Raw genomic sequence first — 19,711 nt, 5'->3', positions numbered from 1 at the left:
TTTTCTACTTTGAGGATTGCGGTTTCAACGGTGACGTTTGTTTAAATACTTGCTTGCTATGGATACCTAAATTGCTAAGCGACATTTTATTTACAAAAATCATTATTAACTGGACGATGGTATCAACTTTTATTATATTTTTTATATTACCCCCATAATCACCAGATTAAGATTTATTCATACTACGAATGTTGAGGCACTGTTGGATTTTTTATTTGGTTGATAGTGCCACCTGAAATTCCTAGCAACCGTTCATTTTGCAGAGTTCTTCAGCTTAAGTGAATTTCTTAATGCAAGTTTTAAGCTAGTATTAATGGGGCAATTTGATTGAAAACTATTTTATGTATTTGAGAGATTAAATAAATACCCAATTACTAATTTTAGGTGTTTTTATACAGTTCGTGGGCTCAATTTTATTTTTCTTGAAACTACCTACTCCATATAAAAAAAAGATCTTAAAGCTTTAACCTTTTTGTGTATTTAATAAATTAAAAATTGTGGTTAAAAAAACCAATTTTCTTAAATATTCAAGAGGGTATTGATTATGACGCAACAGAAAACAAAGGCGGTTTTAAAAGTTGTATCACTTCTGGATCAAATGGTTTCTTTCTGCTTGAAACTTTTTTTGTATATTTACTGATAAGTGGATCTGAGGAACAAAGAAGCCTTCGCAAAACATCCATGTTAGTTTTGTTTTGGAAACATTTGCATGAAAAATGCCTTCGAACTTTGTTAAAATGATTGTTGCGTAATTCTTGAGTTTCTTCAGAAAGCAATCCAGTAAGTAATGAAAATTGTCGTACAAAGTCATGTCCATATGATAAAATATAGTGTAATCTTTGTGGCATATTAACCATTAATAGAACTCTACTTATCTATTTGCAACATTCACACAATACACTTGGAAAGCATCTGGATTGATTTGCAATCCTGGGGATAATGTTAGTAACACAGGATAAATCATTTTCATTAAGCATAAATCAAATCTAGTAATGCTAGATACTATTTGAGCGTTCTCAAAAAGCCTTCTCCCAGTATTTCCATCAATCGATGTACCTGAACCACCCCACTTAAGGACATCAATAACAACCCCAAGTTTTTCTATTATTTGTTCTTGTATTTTTTTCTTTTTTAATTCAACAGAAGCCTTGCCCTTGTCTTAGTTCTTGTTGTTCTCTTTGAAACGAACTTTAGAGCTTTTGCATATATGCCACTTCCGTCGAGGAAGCTTCATGAAAAGTAGATAAGTTATTAATTGCAGTTAAGTTCATGCCATTTACAACTGCATCCAAAATATTAGGATCAGCTTACTTTAAGTTTTCTTGTATTACATACACTGTTCTCTAAAACATTAGCAACCAAATAAAATTTAAAAAAATTTCTACTTTGATTACTTATAACAGCAATTTTGTTTTTTTAATCACGCTTTAAATGAAAAAAATGGTTAATGTTACATATGAGAAAAAAGATTTAGCACAATAAGACTACTTGAAAAAAAATAAACGTGATTTTTTGTTTGAATTGGTATTTTAACGCAAAAACGTGGTCCTCCAAAACATTAGTAACTTTTTTAAAACTGCCCTAAAAAATGTTAATATCAATAGTTAATGGCATATCCTTTACTTTTTAGGATCAAGGAACATCTTTTTTTGTCAATCTGTTTTCGATTTCTGACCATATTGACTAAACCAAATAAAACATAAACAACCATTATTGTTTATAATGAAATTATGTGAGAAGTATTTTGTTAAACTATTTTTTCAAAATAATATGCACATCAATTATTATAAAACCATAATGAAATAATACTTAATAGAAATTTTTTTACTTCATGAAATTTAAAAAGGTTACTTTAAATATATCTTTATCGATTATATTCATATATTTAAAAGTTGTTCAAAAAATAAAAATGTGGCACAGTGAATCAACTCTTTAATGTGGCACAGTGAATTAACCGATTTACTCTATCCCGATTCATTGTGTACCACTCATAACAAATTAAATTCAAGTCTTATTTCTTGGGGTCAAGTGTTTGTAAAAGAAAAGCTAAAGTGCTAAAATGAAACAAAAATATCAATAATCCGAATAAAAAACTTCAACTTTTTAAATAATTTCAACCGTGATCTCCATAACAAATAAAAAGAAGGTAAAAAAAACTTACTTAAGCTAGCAAAAAACAAATATTACCTTCTAAAAACCGGTAGTCAAAATTTATGGGATAACGGCTATAAACAAATATGGCTGATATATGAGTATATAAAATGATGACATTATCATGATGAACAAAATCCCAATCTTTAAAAAAATACCTCTTATTCACTGTGCCCCTCAATTCACTGTACCCTACCTTTCCTATATAAATGTTTTTAAAAATATAAAAACATATTTATAGCTTATAATTTTACATACATGTATATATATATATATATATATATATATATATATAATTTTACAGGAAGGATTTAAAATAGTCATAATTGAATTAATAAAAAGAAGACCTTAAAGTAGTCATAAAAAAATGAAAAAAAAAACAAACTATTTTACATATTTTGTTTTGAAAAAAAGTACGAGATATCCGATTTTATTACCCGACTTGTGCGTAGTTCCGAAATACGGGTAGTTCCGATAACCGCGTAACAAAAATGGGTAGCGTATTAAATGAAAAATAAAAAAAAAGAAATTTTTATTTACTTTTATATTTAAAAGTTGACAGCACAATGTTTAAAAAAAAACTGTGAAGAATTGAGTATTAATTCCACCTATTCCATATAAATTTTTAGCTAATTAAAAATTATTAGTAAAATTAAAATTTTAGCTAATTAAAACTTACATAAAGCATTAGTTCCACCCACTTCATGTTAGTGTTAACTTTTAATTAGTTAAAAATTAATACTTACACGGACTGAGTGGAACTAATAAATAGAAACAAATATGATATTAAAAGAATTGAAATAAAGTTAAATTAAAAAAACACAGTAAAACAAAAAAAACAAAAAAAAAACAAGAAAAAAATGAACGAAAATACCCGATCGCGCGAAAACTTCGGTTCGAGGATCGGGTAATTTTATTACCCGAATTGGACTTGTTCCTTCTCACTTTTCAAAGAATTTCTTTCAAAATAGCAACAATAGATACCATACCAGAGGAACGGGAAACTTCAAAGTACCTTTCCAAAAAACTACTCTCTCGCGCTTTTCTATTTCGTACCGTGGTCCTTGTCTATATAACAAATTAGTATCCAAAAATACCCAACTGGAAAAATCGAATAACTTAAATACTCTGAAAACATTATTAAAAGATCTTATTTTAAACACTAACAACTTTATGAACTTTTATTAAGCCTAAAACATTCAAAACTATATATAAAACTAACTTTGTTCCGAAACCAATATCAACTCTAATAACTCTAAAAACTGTAAATAACTCAAAAACAAACAACAACAACAACAGTAATAAATTATATTATTTATCAACACTAATAAATAAATAAATTTTTATTTATCAACACTATATATTAAAAAACGACTTTATATTACCTATTTAGCAAATCGTGTACCTACTTATATTTATGTGTATTGTAATAAAATTAAAAAATTAAAAAAAAAAAAAAAAAAAAAAAAAAAAATTTTTTTTTTTTTTTTTTTTTTTTTAACTATACTTAAACTGTAAAGATTGCATTATATATTACGAGTTTATAAAGATTAAAGAACAAAAAAATAAAAAAAAAAAAAAAAAAAAAAAAAAAAAAAAATTATCGGGTAGCTTTATTACCCAATATACCAGATTATCGGGTATTTTTATTACCCGATCTTCGGGTACTTCTACGGGTAATTTTACTACCCGACTTTCGGGTAAAGATATCGGGTAATAAAATTACCCGATGATCGGGTACTTCTACGGGTAATATTCGGGTAGCTTAAATCGGGTAATACCCGACCCGAAGGCTTGGATATCGGGTAACTGAAGTTATTAAAATTACCCGTCTACGGGTACCCGCGGGTATTCGGGTCGGGTATTCGCTCCCTACCACCAATAATAAAATAGATCTTGTTGTGAATATTTCTTTGTTTTTAACTGACTAAGGAAGATCGACTCAACGCCTTTTTTGTAACTTGTTTATGTATATTCTTAATAAGAAAACAGCGTTATTTATACTAACTTTGACATAGTTGGCAATTATCCGTAACTAAAAATAAGATAATAATTACCAACTTCATACCATATATTAATTACTGTAAAAATACTAGACGTTATCGCGTGGTTTAATAAATGTTTATGATACACTCCCCCAATTGGTAGAGAATATCTACAAATTCTCATCAAAATGCTCATCAAGGGCTGTTATTTTTATAAGTTCCTTAGCCTTTGATTTCGCCATTCGTGAAGGTCTTTGCTTCAGAGTTTTTGTTTGATCTGCTGATATGTTTTCGCTAGGTTTAGAATCATTTATGAATTCCTCGATCTCAGTAGGATCTTGGCAATTTTCCAACGGATAAAGCATTTCCACTACTTGAATATTTCCCGTTCTTAGTTTAGCACCGCGGATTATATTATCTTCTCCGCGTACAAGTTTCGTTACCATACCAATTTTCCACTCACCTCTATTTATTTCTTCTCCTTTAAGCAAAAAAATTTCTCCCACTGCTATGTCCTTTTGATTATAGCCTCCTTTGCGCTGATAATTTTCTCGTAATGATCTTAAGTACTCGTTTGTCCACCTTTTCCACGCTAAGTTCTTGCATTTCGTGATATACCGCATTGCTTGTATTAAGCATGGGAATTTCGAAGTTCGAAATTCGATGATTTCGTAATTTCGGATGTTTCGATCTAAATTTCGGTCCGAAATGTATTCAAAATTGGATCGAAACTAATTTCGAGCCGAAATTTTTCCACAAGTTTTGGGTCGAAATAAATTTCGTATCGAAATTTATATTGAATTTCGAAAGACGAAATTTCGAATTTATCAGAAAAATAAATTTCGCGAATTTCGAAAGAACGAGACTGGCAGGTAAATCGAATTTCGCAATTTCGTGAATTTAGAAAAAAACAAAAATCGAAATTTGAAACATACCGAATTTTCGCCTAAATTTCGTCAAATTTGGAACTAATTCGCCTATTTCGTCTTATCTCGTCAATTTTGATTTTATTTTGATACTTTCGAAATAATTTTGTTGATTTCGTGCAATAATTAATAAAACGTCGAAATTAATTTTATTACTTTTGGTAGATTAAATTTTTCATTAAATTTCAACCAGTGGGAGTATTAAATTCGCCTCATGAGTATTAATTTCAACTCTTTTTTTAAATTTCGATAGGTTCGTTTTAATCTTGCTGGTTTCTTATTAATTTCGATAATTTTGATTTAATTTCGCTGGTTTTGTATTAAATTCGATTTGAATATAAATATTGACAATTTTAACTTAAAACTCATTATCATTTTGTTAACCAAAACTAATACTACTAGTTTCTCTGTGCTACTACTAATTTTGGGTTTTAAGGGGATTTCGCGAAATTAACAAAATTAACTGAACTAACGAAATAATTTCGACCTTCCAAAATTATATCGAAATCAATGAAATTACATCAAAATTGTCGAATTTTACTTCAATATGCTAGTTCTTTCTAATTTCGGTGATTTCGATTTCGAATACCATCAATCCGAAAATGTGGGTAAAGTACAATTTCGCGAATTTCGAAAAACCGAAATCTTTAAACATTACAAATTCACGAATTTCGAAATTACGAAATTAAAACTTATGTTTAATTTCGTGTCAATTTCGTTACTTTCAATGACCCGAAATTATACGAAATTATTTCGCGAAATTAAACAATCCAAAAAATCGAAATTTCGTTGTCAATTTCGATCCGAAATTGAAACACGAATTTCGTTTCGTTTAATTTCGTCGATTTCGAAGGCCGAAATTCCCATGCTTAGCTTGTATAGTCGATTTGTTGTTAAAATCTTCATCATCGTCATCTTCTGCATTTTCGGAAGGGATCGTAATACCTTTCCCATGTAAAATAATGTTTGGTGTTAATATCGGAACTTGAATATCGTTCTCGATATATCCTAATGGTCGGTTATTCAACGTATTTTCAATATCAATCAAAACTTCTTTAAGTCGTTCGAAAGTCAGACGAATCCTTCCAGTTGCTTTGTGTAATGATCTTTTTACCAAACCCACCATTCTTTCAAAGAAACCTCCCCACCATGGGCTTCTTGCTAAATTAAACTTCCATTTTATGTTCATTTCACCTAAATAATCGTTTATCAGCGGGTCTTTCTGCAATCGTCGGATCCATCTTGCAGTACTTACACATGTTTTAGCATTGTCGCTTATGAGTGCAGGTGTGCCCCTTCTTGCAATAATTTCTTTTATACTTCGACGAAAATCTTCATTTTCCATTGTTTTTAGTAGATCCAAATGGATTGCTCTTGAAGTTGCACAAGTATTAAGTACAATGTATGATTTTTTGTAACACTCTTTGCTTACTTTATATTCGATTGGGCCAGCGAAATCCAAACCAATAGTTTCAAAGGGGTATTTGCTTTTAGTTCGATACTTTGGCAAATCAGCTGTTAATGGAGCTAGTAATGGTTTGCACCTGAATCTTTTACACCAATTGCAATCGTATATAATCGTTTTGACTTGGCTACATAAGGTATCTGTCCAATAATGCTCACGAAACTTGGACATTGTCAGACCAACCATCCCATGGTGAGTCTGTGCATGTGCTCTTTGAATAACCAAGTTTGTAAAGGAATGCTTGCGAAGTAAAAATATTGGGTGCTCACCTTGTATACGACCCATGCAAACTAAAAGCCCATCGTGATTTCTATGTAATCGTAATCTTTCTGAAGTTTCTTTATATTGTTCGGATTTTTCAAATTCGTATTGAGCAATTTTGATCAGCTTCTGCATTGCGTTGTTCCTTTCAGTAGCTGATAGCACACCTCGACATTTTCTTTTACTTTTGAGATTGATAATGATTCTTATGATCCACGCCATTATTCTTAAAACTTTTGGTAGTTATGCATTTTTGTTGGTTTAACTTGTTTCATTACTTCATCCATTTGTGTATGAACTATATTGGGTGGCCACTCGTTTTTTTGGCAAGCCATGTTGGACCGTTGAACCATATTTGTGGAATTTTTCCATTTTTAATTTCTCTACTTCCAATATCAGCTGGGTTCTGAATGGTTGGACAGTGACGCCAGATAATCCAACTTCGTTTATTGATTTCTTTGACACGATTTGATACAAACTGCTTCCATTTACGATTGTCATTAAGGATCCAATGCAGTGCTACTGAACTATCAAGCCAGCCGTATATTTCCATAACTGGGTGTCCTTCAAGTGCCAATTTAACGTTTGTAAGAGCATTAGCTACCATGTGTCCAGAAATCAGTTCAAGTCTGGGAATAGAACAACCTCGTTTTGATATGCGTGGTTTGGCTGTAAACAATCCTTGAGTTACTTTGTTTCCTTGATGTACTACTACGTATATTGCACTGCAGCAGCCATCTTTGCTTGCATCACCAAATCCATGGATTTCAATCTTTTTTATTATATGATTCAAAACAGTTATACTTCTTGGTATTGGTGTAATGTCTGGTAACGTATATTTCCAAAGCATCCATTCCTTTGTTAATTCAGGTGGAAGTGTTTTGTCTCAAGCAAACTTTAAATCACAAATTTGTTGATATATAAGTTTTGCTGTTAGTGTTATTGGGGAAATCACACCAAGTGGATCAAAAACTCTAGCCAAACTTTCTAAAATTTCCCTTTTGGTTATGATGCTTGTTTGGCGAGTTGGTCTGCAATCCACTAATAAAGTGTCATCATTTTTGTCCCACAACAAACCAAGAATTTTTGAATAACGTTTATTTTGTTCATTGGTTTCCGATGCAGGAAAATTTGAGTGCCATTTGTGAAGCTGGAATCCTCCATTTCGAACAAATGAATTGCTGTTTGTTTCAATTTTTCGACACATTCCAGGTCAACTCCCCCAGTGACTATATCATCAACATATATGCCCTTGTTGATTATCTGAATTTCATTCTTTTTATGCGGATAATGTTTTTCATACGTCAATAAATGTTGCTTAATTACTACCCAAAGAATAAAGGGGCTAGATGTACAGCCAAACGGGATTCGAGTAAATCTTAGAGTTATTACTTCTTTACTTTTCAAGTCCGATATCCAATAGAAACGGAAAACATCACGGTCTTTAGTATCAACTCTTATTTGTAGAAAGGCTTGTTTAATGTCTTCAGCAAGACAAGCAGGTTGCAATCTGTTTTGTAAAATAACATTGAGTGGTAAGGGTTGTAATGGAGGACCAATATGTAAACAGTCGTTAAGTGAGGGTGATCCGTACTCTTTAGCTGACGCGTCAAAAACAATCCTTAGCTTGGTTGTTTCGGAGTCCTCTTTTATTACTGCTCGATGAGGCATGTAGAATATTCTCTTGCAAGTTGGTTTGTTTGGCACATACTCAATTATCCCATCCTTGAGTTGTTCTTAAATAATAGCGTTATATTTTATGAGATCATTTGATTTCTTTTCCAGTTTTCTAAGTACACTATGCAACCTTGAGATACTCCCATCTGAATAAGATGCTTGTTTTAAATGTTCTTCTTTCCATGGTAATCCAGTGTAATAAGAACCAGTCGAGTCTTGTTGTAGCTGTTCTTTAAATTCTTCATGTACTTCATTTTGATTCCCTTCCCTTTGATCTTCTAGACCAAGAACATCCAAACTATATAATTCTTTGTAACAGTCGTTGGTTGACTTTGTAAAATATAAACAGTCCGAGGTGCTTTGTCCTGGTCCCATAACCGTCCATCCAAATATGGTTTCTTCTGCAATAGCTTCTCCATCATTTCCAGTCCTGAAACCTTTCAACTTTATTCTTGCAATATCACCAGCACCAATTATAAGATGAACTTTATGATCATCGTAGTCTTCTTCGTTATGAAAATGCAATCCCTCTAAGTGTTTAAATTTCTTTTTTAGGACGGATATCCTCGGATTTTGTAGCACTGTAAGCACTATCCTTTCTAGCTTGTAGAGTTTAATATCAAGGCTGTTGCGTCCGTTTATTGAATATAGAGTTGTATAGAACAACGGAAGGTTTTGATGTACTGATCCAGTCATTGTTTCAATGTTTTTCGATTCCCAATTATTTGGCTCTAACTTTAGGTACTTGATTAGCGTAGATGAAGCATAAGAACTACCAGCTCCCGTATAAAAGAGTGCTCTCACTTTATATTTGCCAACATTCACAACAACTGTGGGATGAATAGTTTGCCCTTCGTATCCAGTCATAAGGATACCCTTTTTTGATTCGTCTTTATTAACCCCCAGTGCATATAGATGAATGATGCCTTCCTTGACAATGGTAGCAAGAATGTTTGCTACGACAGTTGGATACTGTGTGGTTTGTTGACGTGCAGTTAAAGCAGCGATGGTTTTATTTAAGATATTGTTTCCTTTGCTGTGTTGAATGAATTTTCGTACATTCGTGATTGCGATGATTTTGTGAACTGCAGTAGACACAGCCAATCTTTTTAGTTTCGTTATGTTGGAACTGTTTTTCCGTTTGATGTTTGTGCTCCCAATTATTGTGGGGTTTTGAATTTCCTTTTTTGATATTATTTCTTGTTCGTCCAATAGATGATTCTGGGTTTCGCAACGTATATTCACGTAGAGCTTCAATTAGCTGTTCAAAGCTCCATTCCTGCCATTTTGGATCTGTTCGAGTAATATCAGCTTTAACAGGGCCCAGTTTGTCAAGAGTTTTGCATACCAGTATTTCTGCTGTTTCCAATTTGTTTAAAGTTTTCAACGAGTTTATGCTTAAATTTAATTTTCTGTAAAAATGATGTATTTGATCCAAGTCGGTATTTTTTATGTAGGGAAGATCCATGATATCACGACCATGCTGACGTATAATTTCAGAAGTGATTCCATATTTTTGATTTAGTATCATTTTAGCTTTTTCATAACCATTTGCATTAAAAGGGAGTCCAGCAATTTCCTGTTTTGGCGTGTTTGATAATAGTTCACGCAAGTATGATAATTTAGTTACTGGAGGATAGCTTGTGTTGTCAATTTCTGTGCTGAATTGTTCCCAGAACCGCACCCAATCCAGAATAGCCCCATCAAAATTTGAAATTTGTAGTCTGGGAAGTTTTGTTTTACAATCATTTGTGTGTGCACTGTTCATGCTTTGAGTTGTTTCTTGTTTTCGTTCATTTAGCTCTTCTTTTACACAAGCAATTTCGTCGTGCATCTTCTTCTTTTTCGTAATTTCTCTTTCTATACGGTATTCTTCCAGTAAGGTCAGAAGTTCGCTTTGCTATTTAACTAAGTTGTTCTGTTGTTCGTACCAGTTGTCGATTTCTTCATTGTCGGCGTTTTCTTCGTCTCTTTTTAATTCTTCTATGTTTTGGATTAAGTTGAAAGTCACCGACAGTTTTACTTTGATAGTTGGTTCTAATCTATCTAGTGTGTGTATATTGTTATTGTTCAATGATATGCGTACTTCCAGACCAAGTCGCTCAACTTTTGTTAATGTTAGTTCCAATTTCCTTGATAGTGTAGCGATTCGATCTTCACGTTGCTTCGTAGGCATTTTAACACGTTCGCTGCCGAGCTATTTTAAACTAAGCGTTATTTCTTTGCCGAGCCATAATGTCTGCAATGATTAATTTTTGCCGAGGCTGTTTTGCGTGGTTTCATTCTCATTGCCAAGGCTAGATATCAACGTTTCAATAAAAAAAATATTTTTAATCTGAAATAATTCTATAGTATTTTTTATTCTGAATATAACTGACAAAAGAAAAAGCACTATGAGTATACTCGTAGTTTGGAAATGGAGAAGAAATTTTTTTCTCCAGTGCCGAACTACGAGTTTACTCGTAACACCGCAATGAGTATAACTCATTGCGGTGACTACACCTTTTCAAGATGTAATTGAGAACTTGAAAGTTGTAATTAAGAAACGTAAGATGTAATTGAGAAATACAACATGTAATTTAGAAGTCGCAATATGTAAATTTGAACATGGAAGATGTAGCTAAGAAACGCAAGATGTAATTTAGAAGATAAAAGTTGTAATTAAGAAACGTAAGATGTAATTGAGAAGATGAAAGTTAAAATTGAGAAAAGTTTATAGTACATTTTTCAAATTACATATTGCGATTTCTTATTTAGGGGAAAACCTCAATGAAGGGACAGTTTTAGCAAAATGCTTTTTAAACGTAAAAATAAAATTGTTAAATATATATATTTAAATATAATTGACAACCACCGACACTTGCTCAATGATATAGTAAAACAAAAAAATTGGGTTTGCATTTGGCTATTTTATTGGAGCATGAAATTTGTCCCATTCATTAAGTATGTCTCATTGAATGGGACAAACATAAAAGAATTAAAAATGAACGTATGTAGTTCAATCATTTTTCAAATTGGTTTATCAATTGTAAGTGTAGTTAAATATATAGATACAAACATAAAGACCGCACAAAAAATATTTTTAACTTTAAACTATTTAACTCTAATTAAATTTCAATCAAAGTAGAACTTTATCATTTTAGAATGTTATATTTCTTATTTTTATTTAAGTAAAATATTTCAGTATAAAAGTGTGTAAATAATACCCATTACCTATGGGGGTAAAAGTAAGGAACTGCAGCATCCCTCTGCTGAGCTGTAAATAATACCTTATTAAATTCATTCAATAAGTAGTATTTTGTCCCATTCAATATGCGCATCACTTTATCCAAAAATGATCAGTCACACCAAAAACACCATTAGTTAAGCTTGAATGTTTTACACACTGTTGTACTAGAGACTCCTATCTATTTAAACATGGAATTTTATTTTCCATAACTTCAAATATTGCTACAAAATTAGAAAAACAAAAACATTTTTAAAAATTACTTTTTACATTCGAAAACACAATAACATCCAATGTCATTACGGTCATAGCGCAATAGGATGGATGAGTCGGTCAGTTGAATTCTTGTTTCTATCACTCTTTGTTACAGGAATTTGAATATCCTTATATCGATGCTTCTTTAAGAATTTGAGTTTGTCCCATTCAATAATCGTCCCATTCATTAAGGTTCTCCCCTAAATGTTGGGTTTCTCAATTACATTTTAAAATTTCTTTATTACATGTTGTGTTTCTTAATAACATATTGCAACTTCTAAATTACATGTTGTATTTCTCAATTACGTCTTACTTTTCTTAATTGCAACTTTCAAGTTCTCAATCACTTCTTGAAAAGGTGTAGTAATGAAGCTTATTTGACGCATTATTATTATAAATAGTGTCTCAGTTTTTTTGCACATGCACATGCACATTTATCATGAGTAAAAACAGTTATCATGAGTAAAAAAGTTGTCATGACAATTATCATTAGTAAAAAAGGTAATTTATATTTTGTTTTCTTAATTCTAAGTTGTTGTGTTTTTTAGACTAGAATATATTTGCTAATAGAAACTAAAATATATTTGATAACTACATTCTGCTGTATGTTATTAAAAATGTGAAAAAAAATTTGAAGTACACAATAACATGTTTTTTAATGCATGAAAAAACATTTTAGTGTGAACTTCGAGTTTTTTACACAGTATACTAATTAATGTGTTTTATAGATGAGTAATTTCTTTTTTATAAATAGATAGTTTATAAATTTATCTATCTCCTATTAGCTCAACACAGATATTCCACAATTTGATCAGCACATATGATTATGGAAGATTGTGAGGATAGTGAAGATGATATTGAAGATTCGGACTCATTTCTCGCTTATACTACTACGTCTTCGAGCTTGACTGCATCAGAATCAGGTTCTGAAGATAATAACACTGAAGAAAGTAATGACAATCAGTTAACAGATGTTCATCTAGCAGCCACTGCAGAAGATTTTTTAATGCCGCCGAAAAGAGCTAGAACAACGGGTGGTCCATCTAGAAATTCAAACCAATGGAAAGATGAGCCGAATATTGTAAAACAAATTTAATTTACTGCCGATCCTGGTTAGAAGATAAACATGGAGAGCAAAAAACCATTAGATTTCTTTAGACTATTTGTTACAGAAGAGCTTATAAATACTATGGTAGTTGAAACTAATCGCAAGAAATAAATATGCAGCGTCCCCTCAAAAGATGCTCACGTTTTAAAGATTGGAAACCAATAAATTCAGAAGATATGCGGCAGTTCCTTGGAGTTCTTCTTCATATGGGGTGTGTAAAAATGCCATCTTTAGAAACACTATTGGTCTAAGAACAGTCTCTATAGATTTCCCTTATTTTCTAGAATAATGTCACGAAATAAATTCCGACTAATGTTACGGTTTTGGCATTTTCTTAACAATGAAGATTCGGGTAGTGGACGCCTGTTTAAAGTTATTGGACTTCTCAATTACTTAAATAATACAATGGATAACATCTACTGTCCTAATAAAAATATATCAATCGATGAGTCAATGATGGTTTGGAAGGGACGTCTTGTATTCAGGCAGTATGTGAAAAATAAAAGACATAAGTATGGTATCAAGTTCTATGAGCTTTGCGAATCAGAGACAACTCTCGATAAACATTTGTCGGGTCAAACGGGAGCTATTGTTTTAGATTTAATGGAAGAATTTCTGGGAAAAGGTTATTACCTGTACACCGATAACTTTTACAATCCCTTTGAATTAACAAAGTACATGATAAATCAAAAAACATACATTTGTGGTACTTTAAGAACTGACCGAAAGTCAGCAAATGATTGAAGTGACAAACAGGAGAGGAGAGAAGAAAATAAAACCCAACATTGTTAAAGATTACAATCAATATATGTCAAGAGTAGATAGGGCGGAACAAATGGTATAAAAAAGTAGCACTTCATCGCTTTTTTTTGTTTAATGCTCACTGTCTAAACAGCAAATATGGAGTAGATAAAACAATTTCCTTACTTAAGTTTAGAGAATTAGTTGTTACGGATTTATTGAGTGAACGTTCGAATGAAGTTGTGCCTCGAATCACCAATAATAGCTTCCACTACTTGTCTTCAATACCACCGAATGAAAAGAAGAAATTCCCAACCAAACCATGTCGAGTTTGCTCTAAAATAAAACGTAAAGAAAATGAATGTGCTGTTTGTGAAAATAGACCTCCGTTATGTATTGGCGAATGTTTCAGAATGTATCATTCAAAAGAAAAGGTTTACACTTAAATTTTCATGAAATAAAATTAAATCAATATCAATATTTTACTTTTATCTGTTTTAAGCTATTTCTATCTTTATCCGCATTTAAATTAGGTTCCCTGGATTTTAAAAATAAAAACTTGAATGTAATATTTTCTGATATAAAATGTGAAGCTAAGAAAAAAAAAACATGAACAGACAAAGCCAGTCATGCACAAACATTATTTGAAATAAGTTAGCATAACTACGAGTTTACTCGTAGTTGGCAAACTCATGACGCCGGCTTACTACTAGCATTCTCGTAGTTCGCAAATATCAAAGTCCCGCTAACTACGAGTATACTAGTAGTTGGCAGCAAACAGGTTAAAATTAATTTTTTTTTTTACATCAAAATAAAAGTGCAAACCCTGCTTTAACTCTTTTACACATAACACTAGACCCATACCTCCCTAAATCCTAAACCTTACTACAGCTAAATAGTACAAACAAACAGTTAAACTCATTAACCGGCCTTTTAAATAAATGATCAATAGACATCGCAACCGAAAACAACCAAAAGCTATAAAACCTCAAAAAAAAAATAGTTTTACAGAGAGGAGCGAGACGGATGGAAGGAGGAAGACTGAGTTTTAAAGAGAAGATAAAAAAAAGTTTTGAGAATGTTATTAAAATGACTTTTAAAGAGAGAAGTATTTTGTGATTGAAAAACATTTGAATAAACAAGAAAATACCGTTGGCCGTATTTTATGAGTGAATAAAAGAGAAAAAGAAGTAAGGAAGAAAGAGACAGAAGTAAGAAGAAATGTTAATCAAAGAAGAATAACAAGAAGTTTTTGGCCGTTTCAAATAAAGAAAAGATGTTCGTATAAAAAGAAGAACAGAAAGAGGGGTAATTGATAAAAACAGTACCGAACACTACAAGTAGAGTAAGAGAGTATTATTTGAATTTTATAAACGTTATGAATAAGAGTGCTAACCATTACACTATAATTGTACGTTTATTGAGTTATGTTGTATAATAGAATTTACTAAGGACGGCAAACACAACTATAACTCTTTTACACATAACACTAGACCCATACCTCCCTAAATCCTAAACATTACTACAGCAACATAGTACAAACAAGCATTTAAACCAACTAAGAAACATTCAATCATCTAGTTATAAAAATCGCCGCCCTCACACTCCGATTAAAAATTAAATCTCTTTTCTGAGCGTTTAAACAAAAGTAGTGGTAAAATTAAAAGACTTACGTCATCATCTTAAGCCAGAGAAAAGGATCCTGTAAAATGCTTTCTACAGGTTTACTCCTTTTCCTGGCTTACGATGATCACGCAAAGTTTTGATAAATTGAGATTAAATACTATTAGATGCATACTTTTGATTTTTAGGTGTAAACGCCTTATTTTTTTTTGTATGAAGATCAAAAGAATGAAACTCACCTAATAAAGTTTTTATCTCGATATTGAAAATTTTATCCCCGAAAAAATATCAAATAACTGCAGATTATGCTTTCTTATTAAGTTAAGATTTAAAAAAAAGATTTGCAACAATCATCTGTTAAAGCCATCTGAAATATAAATCTCAATGAACGATAAGGAAGTTAATATAACATCTATGACGTTCTTTGAGGTTTAACCATATTACTAGTTACAAGCAAACAAAAAAAAAAATTCTAAAAATAGATAAATTTAAATTTAAAAAAAATTAGTATTGCGGTAGTTGGTCACACTGCAGTATAAAAATCTAATCAACTGCGAAAAAATAAATTTACTGGTGTGCAACAAAACACAAGGAACATGTTGGATGGTTTAATGCCGAGAAGGATGGGGAAATACTTCAGCGGCTCATTTTTGAGCCAATCAAAGCTTTGAAACCATTTTCTGTAACACTTTACTTTCTCTTTATCATATGCAGTTGAAACAAATAATAATAACCAGCTGTAAAAAACACCCCCGTTATTCCCACTCTCCCCTTTGACAGCCGGAATAAAACTAGTCTTGTTACGACTTTGAAATTATTCGACTGTCCACTAAATCGGTTAATGTATTTTTCAAAGCCGACCAAAATTGATTAAATCAATTTAAAATCAACTTAGTCGACTAAAAGTAGATTTAGTCGAAATGTTTGAATATAATTTTTCATTCAAATATTTCGACTAAAAATTGTCAAGCAACATTAAAGTATATGATTATAATATTTGAATATTGTAATCATATAGTTTAATGTTGCTTGACAATTTATTTTTTAGATGCTATGAAACGAATAGAACTTTAAGAGAGTAAACAAAAAAGCTAGGTGGTATGCAATACTGTTATAAAAATACATGCTGTTGTCTTATCAAGAGGATTTTCTTTGCTCAATTTTAATTGATCTAATCTATTAGTTCAATTAAAATCGAATAAACAAACGAAATAAAACGGAAATTACTGTCACAGAGTAAAAAAAAAAAAACACGTATGGGCATTTTATATCATTTTTTACAACAATTAAAGCAAAAAATTAACAAAAAGTTTAATAAAAAGAGGTCGCGTAGAAAGGTGGGGGCATATGGGGCGTCTAAAATTTTTTGGGGTGGCAGGTTTATAAAACTTTTTGGCTACCTTAAATGAGTACCATAACACATTACCTAACATTTTGTTTTAATAAGCATTTACTGGTTACTACAATGAGAAAAAGGAAGCATTAATGAAGTGGTGCTGCATACAGTTAGCTAAGAGTTAAAATAATGTGATGCAGCAAATTAGATTCAATGCTCAGATATTTTGGTTGAATTAAAAAAAACAGCAATGAATGATATTTTTACGCATAGCTCAACCTTTAAAAATAACTTATCTTTACAAGATAAACTACTTATAAAGATGTCTCTTTACAAATTTATCAGCATCATAACAATATTAGAGATTGATAAATTTTTGGAGACCCCAAGTCGACTTAATCGACTTTCAGTCGATTAGTAGGAGACTCATAGTCGATTAAATCGACTATTCGATTTTTCAAAGTCGACTAATTTCGGCTCTCGACTAGTCGACCTTTAGTCGATTTAGTCGAAGTCGATAACAACAATAATTAAAAAATCCATTGATAAAAGACGATTTTTTGTTATTTATAATAATCCTTTCGGATCCAGGCTCCAATGTTTTATAAATAAGTTTTCGCAACATCAAATTAGAGGAGTGCCAAGCCAACAGATAACAAGTCAAAGGTAGGTAAAACATTTTGTATTTCCGATCATTAAAATTAGCCGTCGGCGGTTTGATTTTCCGTTCATGACGAGTAATAACGAATAAAGTACAAACTTATGTATCAGTCATTTGAAACAAATCGACTTTTAGAATAATTTTTACATTTAGACCTACAAAGTCGCAAGATTCAAGAAAAATCTTTCTATATCTTACATTTTGTTTCAATCCTTCAAGACAATTCGCAGAATTACTATTCGATTAAAACTGTTAACCTTATTTTTAAAAATAACAAACTTAGATAAAAAATAAAATTGTCGCACTAAAGCTTTGGTGTTTTAAACGCTTGCAGAGTTCTATTTTTATAAACTTCAGAAACTTGTCTTTTATTTGTTATAATTCGTTTACAATGAAAAAACCGCCAATCCTTACTTTTGCTTACCTATGCTTATCAGTAAATTAATGTATCCTTGCTTTTTAAATATATTTTTTATTTCGTATTTCAATTTTTATTATAACAGTTGTCGCTGCGATGAGGAGAGGGTGAGGGGGTGGAAGTTTGTGACCGTGGGAGGTTTGCCCCATCCCTCCCCCCCAAAAAAAAAGATTTAAGATATTAAACCTTAAGTAATTATTCAATAAAACAACAAAGTTTTATTTATTTCAAGCATTCATGACTAGAACAATCGAATCGGTCAAAAAAATGTTTTTGTCCAGCTAACTTGCATTAGATGATTCACTGTGCGCCGATGCTTAATCGAAATGTTTTAAAAGTAAAAAAATAGAAGAAAAAAAAAGGAATAGCAAACAAATTTAAAAACTTTTCTTTTTTTTATGTTTTTTTTATATCTTTTTTTTATGTTCGTAGAATAAAAAAAAACTTTACTTTTTATGATTGCTTTAGTAACTAAGTTAACAACACTTATCAAGTTATCCTTCTCATGTTGTATCTTTACTGCTCCGAAAATAAGCCGTTGTTAAGATTTCCTAGTTTAAAAATGCTTTGATGACATTTTAGATTTAAAAGTCGAATGAAATTCAAAACTTAGATTTTTTTTTTTAGCCATCATTTAAACAGCCAAAAACTTGATCAATCAACATGGAGATTGTTTCGATCCAAGTAGTTATTTTGACTGCTTTGCTTTCAAGTGTGGTTGCTGTCCCCACGTATGAACTTGTTGTAAGTTATCAAGCTTATTCAGAGATAAAAAAGAAGATTTAAGATCTTAGGAATGTCAATTTAACTATTGCTGTATTAAAATACAGATCTTTTAATGCTTGCACAATATAATGCTGCATGCTGGAAGAGTTCTTTTTTGTGCCATCTTACCTTTTCATTAAATCAAATATTTAGTGCCCTTCTGGAACTGAACTAAAAGGACGAAGGGATTGGACTGACCAGCAGCCAGTTGGAACAGCATTTGCTGGTTTTACTTGCTGCCCTGTGGGATACTTATGCGAGGATGATGGTTTATGTAATTTGTTGTGCAAATCTCGTATTAAATATTTTATGGTTTTTATCGTTTTAAATATTTTATACTTGTCGATGAAGGCGTCTCAAACAAAATGAGAACTTTAAAAAAACGCTTGGTCAGCAAACATTACATGAAACTTATAAATTGTATTATTTGCATCGTACTTCTTATGATTTTCATTCATGTATACAAAAAGTTTTTCGGTTTGTATTTGCACCCCCTGACATGAAATAATCACTTTTACTCACGCAAAATAACATGACTTCAATTAAATTGCGTCATTTTACAATACGTCAATTTAACCTAATTTAGGCAGCATGTTTTCTAGTCGCTATTTACAAATATCTGGAGATAAATTACAACTTTTCTAAATTAAAATTAAAAAAAGACGTAATATTGGAGTCACATTTACTAAATTAAATAGTGATAAGACAATCGAGTTACAGTTTTCAAATTCGTATATTTTTTTCGACTTTGAAAGCCATCAGTTTAGCGACGCTTCATAAATTAAACGAAATTGATATCCGTTAAACATTGAAAAAAAATTAATTAAACGATGTCGAAATTCGTTAAACTTCCAAAAAAAAATAATTAAACGGTTATGAAAACCGTAAAAAGTCGTAGCTAAAAAATAAGCTAAAAAATCTTTGTTCAATTTTAATTTATTCTAATAGATTAGATCAATTAAAATTGAACAAGGAAAATCCTCTTGATAAGACAACAGCATGTATTTTTATAACAGTATTGCATACCACCTAGCTTTTTTGTTTACTCTCTTAAAGTTCTATTCGTTTCATAGCATCTAAAAAATAAATTGTCAAGCAACATTAAACTATATG

The 19,711-nt window shown here is 31.2% G+C and overlaps 4 protein-coding genes and 1 long non-coding RNA gene across 5 annotated transcripts; 1 reads left to right on the top strand and 4 right to left on the bottom strand.

Moving 5' to 3' along the window:
• Positions 1 to 4,306: 4,306 nt before the first annotated feature.
• Positions 4,307 to 4,759, bottom strand: LOC149893733 (uncharacterized). The gene has a single exon (XM_090074311.1). It carries the CDS (start codon positions 4,757 to 4,759, stop codon positions 4,307 to 4,309), a length of 453 nt encoding a protein of 150 aa, XP_089930437.1.
• Positions 4,760 to 5,622: 863 nt separating this feature from the next.
• LOC149893732 (uncharacterized) lies at positions 5,623 to 7,010 on the bottom strand. Its single transcript, XM_090074250.1, has 2 exons — positions 5,932 to 7,010; positions 5,623 to 5,707 (listed from the first exon to the last, which is right to left on the bottom strand). The coding sequence occupies exons 1-2, from the start codon at positions 7,008 to 7,010 to the stop codon at positions 5,623 to 5,625; spliced, it is 1,164 nt and encodes a 387-aa protein (XP_089930376.1).
• Positions 7,011 to 7,086: 76 nt separating this feature from the next.
• LOC149893731 (uncharacterized) lies at positions 7,087 to 7,638 on the bottom strand. The gene has a single exon (XM_090074177.1). The coding sequence runs from the start codon at positions 7,636 to 7,638 to the stop codon at positions 7,087 to 7,089; it is 552 nt and encodes a 183-aa protein (XP_089930303.1).
• Positions 7,639 to 7,829: 191 nt separating this feature from the next.
• Positions 7,830 to 8,459, bottom strand: LOC149893730 (uncharacterized). The gene has a single exon (XM_090074104.1). The coding sequence runs from the start codon at positions 8,457 to 8,459 to the stop codon at positions 7,830 to 7,832; it is 630 nt and encodes a 209-aa protein (XP_089930230.1).
• Positions 8,460 to 17,216: 8,757 nt separating this feature from the next.
• Positions 17,217 to 19,067, top strand: LOC149893729 (uncharacterized). The gene is made up of 3 exons (XR_016449395.1): positions 17,217 to 17,420; positions 18,461 to 18,577; positions 18,752 to 19,067. It is a non-coding gene; the product is annotated as an uncharacterized LOC149893729 (long non-coding RNA).
• Positions 19,068 to 19,711: the final 644 nt, after the last annotated feature.

Source organism: Hydra viridissima, unplaced genomic scaffold, assembly GCF_058129835.1.
Source record: "Hydra viridissima isolate aposymbiotic clone 2 unplaced genomic scaffold, HvirCarnegie_v1 scaffold_1, whole genome shotgun sequence".
In the NCBI taxonomy this organism is placed as follows: Eukaryota; Metazoa; Cnidaria; class Hydrozoa; order Anthoathecata; family Hydridae; genus Hydra; species Hydra viridissima.
This window is presented reverse-complemented; position numbering and strand designations above follow the sequence as displayed.

Coding starts and splice junctions, on each gene's coding strand:
- LOC149893733 (XM_090074311.1), bottom strand. CDS start 4,759: ATGCGGTATATCACGAAATGCAAGAACTTAGCGTGGAAAAGGTGGACA.
- LOC149893732 (XM_090074250.1), bottom strand. CDS start 7,010: ATGGCGTGGATCATAAGAATCATTATCAATCTCAAAAGTAAAAGAAAA. Junction 5,708..5,931: donor AAATCGACTATACAAGCTAA/GCATGGGAATTT, acceptor TAATGTTTAAAG/ATTTCGGTTTTTCGAAATTC.
- LOC149893731 (XM_090074177.1), bottom strand. CDS start 7,638: ATGCTTTGGAAATATACGTTACCAGACATTACACCAATACCAAGAAGT.
- LOC149893730 (XM_090074104.1), bottom strand. CDS start 8,459: ATGCCTCATCGAGCAGTAATAAAAGAGGACTCCGAAACAACCAAGCTA.